This window comes from Pan paniscus, chromosome 10 (assembly GCF_029289425.2).
Source record: "Pan paniscus chromosome 10, NHGRI_mPanPan1-v2.0_pri, whole genome shotgun sequence".
NCBI classification, from domain to species: domain Eukaryota; kingdom Metazoa; phylum Chordata; class Mammalia; order Primates; family Hominidae; genus Pan; species Pan paniscus.
Genome location: NC_073259.2, coordinates 87,983,758 through 87,992,066, shown reverse-complemented (window position 1 = coordinate 87,992,066; position 8,309 = coordinate 87,983,758). Strand labels below are relative to the sequence as shown.

Below are 8,309 nucleotides of genomic sequence, written 5' to 3'. Positions count from 1 at the left end.
GCCAATGCCTTGCCTTGATACCTTGAGTTGGGTGTGCCACTAAGGCCTATCCTATAACCTTCACTTAATTAGTTGTAATTATTATTACACATACTAATTAAAGTCAGTCAGTTTCCTAAAGTGTAGGACATGTAGACTGGTGGTACATGAGGTAATGTTATAAGGTAGATGTAACATTAAAACAACAGTGAAGCACTTAGCACAATATTCTTTTTTCACTACCCTTTAATCTTTCCGATTATGCTAAACTGAAAAATCTTAGGTTGATGCTCACATGTCCAACCCTTACCAATATCCCTTTTTTAACAAATTGAGAGCACGGCTTGGGCTCAGACCCTTGACAGACAACCTAACTAATGTTTTGTTTTCATTGTATTTGCTTTAACAGTCTTCTTTATGTCAAGTGGAAACGTTTTTCACTTACCAAAGCAACATAATGTTGCTTTAAAATAAATTTGTCTTAAAAAGGTTAAAGAAAACATTAAGCAAATACTAGTATTTGCAGTTCTTGAATTTGGCAACAAAATTGATAAAATTTGGGAAACATTAAATTAATTAATATGAAAGGGGCATGTGATGTTCTGTCACATGATACAGGTTGGGAGTCATGTGCAATGGAGGTGAGTTATCTCTTCAGCAGTATAACTGCACTTTGGATTGTTGCCAGACACTCATCTGAGTCCTAGTTTTGGGGGACAAAAGAAGCTTTATGAGCATATTAGCCACTACTTGTACTGTGATAGGGTTAGTTTCTTGAAATGAAGTCAGATGTGGCAGAAAATTTACCCTAAAGTAAATTAGAAACTCACCTTGTAATCCAGAGGCAAGGCAAAGATTAGATGCTATGATCTAGAAATCAGGATTGATCTAGCAATGGAGTCTGAAGCAAGTTAGGGTGGTTCCATGTTGGTTCTGGTCAACTCCCTGGGTAGGACTAAATAAATTATGATGTGAATGGATTGTAAACTTTTCTTTAAGTTTTTTTTTTTTCTTTTTGAGACAGAGTCTTGCTCTGTCACCCAGGCTGGAAAGCAGTGGCACAATCTTGGCTCACTGCAACCTCCGCCTTCTGGTTCAAGTAATTCTCATGTATTCTCGGGTTCAGCCTCCCGAGTAGCTGAGATTACAGGCACGTGCCACCACGCCCAGCTAATTTTTGTATTTTTAGTAGAGACGGGGGTTTTGCCATGTTGGCCAGGCTGGTCTCGAACTACTAACCTCAGGTGATCTGCCCACGTTGGCCTCCCAAAGCCCTGGGATTACAGGCATGAGCCACCGTGCCCAGCCTTTTCTTCAGGTTCTTAAATAAAACATTGGAAAGAAATTATTATGCAATGGAAGAGAGTTTGGCCCAGGTGTAGAATACAGGAGACAGAAACAAGGTCCTTGTTGACTGTTCTATTCTCAAGTGTATAAATGTAAATTAGTATCTCAAGTTTAAATTAGGGATAAAGAGAACATAAATATATCAAAGTATTTATTAATATCTTATGTACATTTTTAACAAAGAGATTATAATAGCAGAAACAAATCTAAGCTGTGCATGTCAGCATTTCAAATATGTTTATAATTTAAATTGTTTAAGTTGATCATAATTAGCAAGCAAATTAATGGTAAGGAAATGTCTGTAGTGTGATTAAACTTTGAAAAAGATATACACAGATCTCATTCTGACAATCTTGTGCATGTAATAAATAAAACCCCCAGCCAGGTACAGTGGCTCACGCCTGTAATCCCAACACTTTAAGAAGCCAAGGCAGAGGATCACTTGAGCCCAGGAGTTTGAGACCAGCCTGGACAACATAGGTAGACCCCATCTTTACAAAACTTAAAAAATAAATTAGCTAAGCCTGGTGGTGCACGTGCCTGTAGTCTCAGCTACTTGGGAGGCTGAGATCATGCCTCTGCACTGCAGCCTGAGCGACAGAGTGAGACCCCGTCTCAGAAACAAAAACCTCCAATATGATTGATTTGGTGCAGCCAAAAATATATTTTTATATATACATATATGCAAATTAGTAAGTATAGTTTTATTTGTACTTCTATTTTAAGGCTTAATTTGCTTTAAAGGAGCTAAAATGTATCCTCATATCCCAATCTGTTTAGAAGCCATTAGGAAGTGAAAATATTTGCATTTTTTCCATTTGTTCTGCTTAGACAAATATGTAATAAAAGCATGTGTGTGTGTGTGTCTTTTTTTTTTTTTTTTTTTTTGGTAAAGATAGGGTCTAGCTCTGTCGCTCAGGTTGTAGTGCAGATAGCTCACTGCAGCCTCGAACTCCTGGGCAGAGTTCGCCTCAGCCTCTCAAAGTGGTAGGATTACAGGTGTGAGCCACTGTGCTGGGACTGTGTGTGTCAATAAAAAATTTTGCTTGTTCTAGAATTAACCCAAGGTCTTCAGTACCATTAATTCACTAACAACAATTAAAAAAATCCTCCCTAAAGACAAAGTAGGTGGCAGTTTCAGAGTACTTTCAATATTAACATAGAGCGTCTTGACCCTTAGAGCCACGAAAAGAAGAAAAACTAAATTCAGTGAAATTTGCACATGATAACAGCCCTCCTTGGTTGGCTGTTTTTTCCCTGACAGCTTCTGGAAACTGAATGAACTTAATTATGTTTTATTAATAAACTATTATTAATTTTGCATCCTGAAATAAGTGCTTGAATCAGGAATAGCATACTTCCCACTAAATTCCTTTTGCCTGAATGAAATCTTCAGATTCCCATCTATACTGCAAGGGCACTTTTAAGAGCTACCACATAGGCCATAACGTTCTTGGAAAACAGTATATGCTGTCAGTTTGCCTAGGTAGAGACAGGAGCTGACAAGGCAATCCTCAAGTTCCTTTCTTTTATTCTGAGAGCTGTATTCTGTGGATAGGGATTTTGTATTTTAGTGCTAACAATGTTTTTCAATACCTAACACCATGAGTATTCAAAGGTCTAATGTTATCTTTAATGTATGTAATGAACATACAATGATACAATGGTACATCTTATGAATATTACATTCATTTTCTATTCCTACAATGTTTTCAGAGGAAATATTTTTACCCTGACCTGGATTCTATTGCTATCCTAATAATTGTGGTTCAGAAAATTGTCTCACAGGCAGACAGTTTCCTAATCATGTTTTACTCAATTATTTTATTTCTCAATATGATAGGCTGTGAAGTAGTCCACTGGAAAAGGCATCATGCTGAGAGTAAGAAAAGCTTATTTGTTCACTGCTCTATCTCCAGCACCTAGAACAATGCCTGACCCAGAACAGGTGCATAGTATTTGCTGAGTGAATTCTAATCCTACTTCTGGGTAAAATTAAGTAAATTAATTAGTTCTAGAGGGACTCTGTCTAGATGACCCCTAAACTTCCATGGTAAGGTTTTGTGGTTTTTATCTTGGCTTTTCTAAATGCTCTAAAAATAGTAGTGGATGGTAACAATGCAGTGTTCAGTAAAATCAATTGGTGGAGATTGTTGATAGATGGCTCATAAGACATCAGTATTACAAATCCTATGTGTGTGCGCGTGTGGTCATACAAGGCAAAGTTAAAGTCTTTTTTTTATGACGATGATAAATTAGTCTTGTTTGGGCGAGTGAACTCAAGAGGTGGTTCAAATAAATGTCATATTTTTCATTGTATCTTCAGTGCCTAGTACAGTTACTGGCTCATAGTACGTATTCAATAAATAGTGGTTGAATTAATTGCCTTCATTAACGTTCCGTTTAAATGCTAGACGCAGCTAGGTCTTTACCCCTCCTTGGAAAGAGATGGAACTGTAACCAGAAATCCCTTAAAAGGTAAGGACCAGTAATCAGGCTGAGCTAAGCTCATGGGTAGTACGAGACAGGCTTAAAGCACTGAAGGAAGAAAGACGAGAACCCAAGCGTGAGAGAAAGCAAAACAAAACAAGTAAAGAGAGGAAGAAAAACATTTCTAAAGTGGGGGTTGGCAGGAAGCCACCGCAATTACAGCAGGTCAACCCTTGTCAATAGGTGGTCACCTCAAGAACTTACCATTAAAACCCTCGGCTACACAGACCCCACTTTTAAAAGGTTATTAATTCTGACATGTCCAAGTTCATCTGAGTTCCTTAGAAAGAGCAACCAGCAGCACCTACTTCACGACCTATCCCCCATTCCATTCAAATAACGCAGCCAATGGGAAAATCCTCCGCCCTGAGCCAACGACTCGGCGTAGCTGAGACAGCCCGGGAGGCAGATCTGCCCTGTAGAGCCTTGCGGTTCCACTGCTGGCCTCCGGATTCCCGGGAGCCCCCAGCCCGACAGGACAACCTTCCTTCCCCGCTTCCTCTTTTCCAGGTCCGTCCCAGCCCCCGCTGCCTGGGCCACACCCTCTTCCCTCCGGTGGCCCAGCCACCCCCGCCGCAGTTCGCGGGAGCGCTCTTCCTGGGGCGGGCGCAGTCCCAGGGCGCATGCGCACTGGTCGAAGGGCGCCTCCCAGTCCGGATCTCGCGAAGTTACGTTAGATTGGCCGCCGGTGACGGGTGGCCGTGCTGGGGGCGGGAGGGCTTCTGTGGTAGGAAGGGAGGTCCGCTCGGCCGGGTGCGCCGCCCCAGTGCTCTGTGGGATACTGGAAGTCTCGAGCGTCGGCTCCGGGTTCCCAGCCCTCCTCTGGCCGCACTCATAGAAACATTCACACACCCCCTGCCTCCCCTCTCTTCCCTCTCCGCCTCCCCTCTCTTCCCTCTCCGCCTCCCCCTTCCCCCCCTCGCGATAAGAAGACCCGGCGGCAGGAGAGGGGATGAAGATGGCGGACGCGAAGCAGAAGCGGAACGAGCAGCTGAAACGCTGGATCGGCTCCGAGACGGACCTCGAGCCTCCGGTGGTGAAGCGCCAGAAGACCAAGGTGAAGTTCGACGATGGCGCCGTCTTCCTGGCTGCTTGCTCCAGCGGCGACACGGACGAGGTCCTCAAGCTGCTGCACCGCGGCGCCGACATCAATTACGCCAATGTGGACGGACTCACTGCCCTGCACCAGGTCTGTGCGCCCCGCCGCCGGCTCTCCTGACCGTGAGGGTTCTCGTCGGCCTCCTGCTCGGGCCTGCCCTCAGTTCTCCACCTCTTGAGGCTGGGGGCGGCGGGAGACTCCCTGCTGCGGGATGAGGGGGCGGTTTCCCCAAAGGGCGGGAGGGAGAGCTGGTGGAAGGGAGGGCGCTGGGCTTGAGGCCCCCCTTCAGAACAGTTGCTGGTGGAGTTGGGAACCGGGTGATTTCCGGGGCATAGGGGAAAAGGAACTGTGGTCGTCTTGGGGCCCCAGGGCCATTCGTGGATAAGTCTGGGATTTGGGGTCGAGACAAGGAGGGGTGTAGTGGGGTTGTGCCTGGGCCCCGGTGTCAGTGGTATATTCGGAGGGGTGGATGCTGAAGGAAGAAAACTAACAAGGGGCATTAGGGACGGTTAGGCAGATGAACATCTTTGACTTGTAGGTGGGCATTGGATTTGTTGCATTTTTTAGGACTTGATTATAAATGATGATAATAATAGTAATCTAGAGCCCTAAGCTGAGTGCCCTGAACGAACGATTTCCTGTTTTCTCATTTATTACTCTTGGTCACTGGGGAGGGGAAAACAGGGTGTAATTAGCTGATCTGCACCGGCTGAAAGGAAGGGGATGGAAGTGGGTAGAGTAAAGAAGCCCTCTAAAGGGCTTGCCCACCTCCGGACCGGAACGTGTTGAGTCTGATACCCGAAGTTTGCCGCAGTGTCAGAGATCCTTGAGCCCCAGGTCCTGGGGTGTGCACTGGTGTTAGAAAGAGAAGAATAAATAGGGGACACTCTTTTCAAAGCCGGTTACCAAGCTCTGGTTTTTCTTTTGGGGGTGGGAAAAAAGAAAGCTGGTCACAAACTTTTCTCAAAATGGATGCTTTGTGCATATTAAAGTTTTATAGTAGTCTGATTGGGATCTCTCAATGTTAGCCAAATAAGGAGAAACTATTGGCAATCCAGAGATAATGTTGCCTTGCCTTTAACAGGCCAAAAGCAACACAACCACGTAGAGTTATGCATAAAAAGCAATTTTTAAGTGATGGTAATAGGTGACAAAACATAGGCTTTTTCTATTTTTTTAGCGGGCAACTTGGAATAATTGTAATAGAAAATGACTTTGCAGCAATAGCTTCCCCTTAACAATGAAAAGACTTGTAAGCTATCTCAAAGTTGCCTTGGTTGTGTGTGGAAGATGCATAGCCTTATTTTGAGTAATGTTGTAGTAAAAACTTGTTTGGGAGGTTGAAACTCAAGGCTTTATATTTCATGAATATTAACTTGACGCCTTTTTAAAAAAGGTGTGTAGTGACATTTTTCCTTGTCCTGCTTACTGTTTAAGGGAGTGATGACCATTTTAAATTTTATGTAATGGAATTCTCATATCAGACATGGAGTATAGCCTTTGTTTACAAAGTTGACTGGATACATTGAAATGATTGACACATTGCAGGACAAATATGGAATTAAAAATGTGGCACCCAGTAAAAATATAGCAGGGTCTCTAGCGCTTTCTCAATTTCATTAATTTAGATTCTCTAATGCATAGCAAACTTTTTATTTGGGTGAAGTTTATTTAAGGCATATCATAACTCTTAAGATTTTAAAACCATGGTGTTGAGAATGAAGGAAACTTTTGGCATTAAAAATGATAATGTGATTATATAAGATGAATCTTCAAATTTCTTTCAAGTGTACTTTACACGTTTTAGTGTGAAACAGATTTTGAAAGACGATTATTACTGTAGGAGGTCAGGATAATTGGATAATGGTTCGCATCAATATGTTTTATTCAAATTGTCAAATAGAAATTTAAAATTACTATTGTTGTGGAGGAACCCAGTTGTATTGGCTTAGAGGAAGACGAAAAGTTTTGATATTTACATTATTGTGATACTGGTTTAGGGAAGAAGAGAAAATACATTTAACTGCCTTCTTAAGATCTTTTTTTCTCCTCTCAATATTCACACGTTACAAGAATTGTCAGACTTACCAATGTCTTCCTGATTAACTGAATTCAGTGGTCAGTTTGGTGTTGTGTAGATATATCTTTATTGGGTATTTTGTTTTAGTTGACAAACAGAAGTTTCTAAATTTACTCCATTTGCATAGTATCTTTCTGTCACTTTTTGTCACTGTGAGTGTGGGCTTGACCCGATAATCTCCAACCGCCTCCCCCTTTCCATAACATTTTTCCTTATCTGCAAATTCCTTAAATCGGTGAAGCCAAAGTCTTTAAAATATCAAGCATTAAAAATTTTTGTTGTTTTCTTCACTCTCATTTCTTATTTATCAACTCTTGTACTTTTTTCCCATTGTTACTATGAAAACAGGGAGTTCACTTTGGGCAAATTTAGGACAACAGTTAGTGAAAGACAATAAATAAAATTAAAAACCACACACAAGAAAATTTTAAGCTTTTAAGAAATCTCTTGAACTTAGCTTGTTTTCCATACTTAATTATAAAAACTAAAATCACTGATTTAATAGTCCTTGAATAGTTCTTTAAAACTTTAACCTCTCAAAAGATCGTAGAATACCTAAAATGTATAACCGGGTTAATTGTTTATTGTTTTCTGAATATTCATTTACTTTTTGGTTTTGATCAAATGTTCTAAATTTCATTATCAAGAGAAAAGTTTTAGGAACATCACAACCCACAAATATGCTTTTAAAAATCGAATGTTTTACTTTTACTTTAAAGAGCTTATATTTAAAGGTTTATTAATTTGTTGAATGTGCTACCTCATTAGAAGTTATAAAAGATATCCAGTCTTCAGCTGTTCTTTTTGTATAGAAATATGTCCTCTGTATAGAAGAAAAAGCAGCGTTTCTTGTCAAATTTCCTATCTTAGTCTTCAGAATAGCCTTTCTCCCCCACCCACTCCACCCGGGACCTGACCCCTAAAGCTACAAAACAGCACAAAGTTAACCATAGATATAAATTTCTGGTTTTTCTAGAACCGAGGTCTAGAGTAGAATTTCATTATTACCAATGGGGCAATAATCAGCTTCTGATTTTATAGCTACCTGGTAGAGTTTTACAGTATGTGATTATATCTCTATTTTAGCATATTTTATAAAGATTTAAGGAGATTAATAAAGTTATATATAGAATGCCTTATTGCTGATTCTTACTGATACTGGTGTGCATAAAATACAGGGCTGAGATTTTTCTCCAGCAGTTTTGAGTTTAGCCTGTTGATTTTAGCCTTAAAATCTTTTCTTTTTCCTCTGTGCCAGTGATTTCCAAGTCAGTTTACAGTTCCCTCATTTCTGCAAAGCTCCAAGCCTCATTT

General features: G+C 41.0%; 1 protein-coding gene across 4 annotated transcripts in view; it reads left to right on the top strand.

The window, feature by feature from the left end:
- The first annotated feature begins 1,765 nt into the window (after positions 1–1,765).
- The window catches only part of PPP1R12A (protein phosphatase 1 regulatory subunit 12A), a 164,005-nt gene continuing 157,461 nt past the window's right edge, over positions 1,766–8,309 (top strand). For all 4 annotated transcript variants that reach the window (XM_008958330.6, XM_034936274.3, XM_003832870.7 and 1 more), the window contains exon 1: positions 1,766–5,005. In XM_008958330.6, coding sequence (XP_008956578.1) covers positions 4,769–5,005 — 237 coding nt within the window. In that variant the 5' untranslated portion in view covers positions 1,766–4,768. The remainder of the gene's footprint in view (positions 5,006–8,309) is intronic.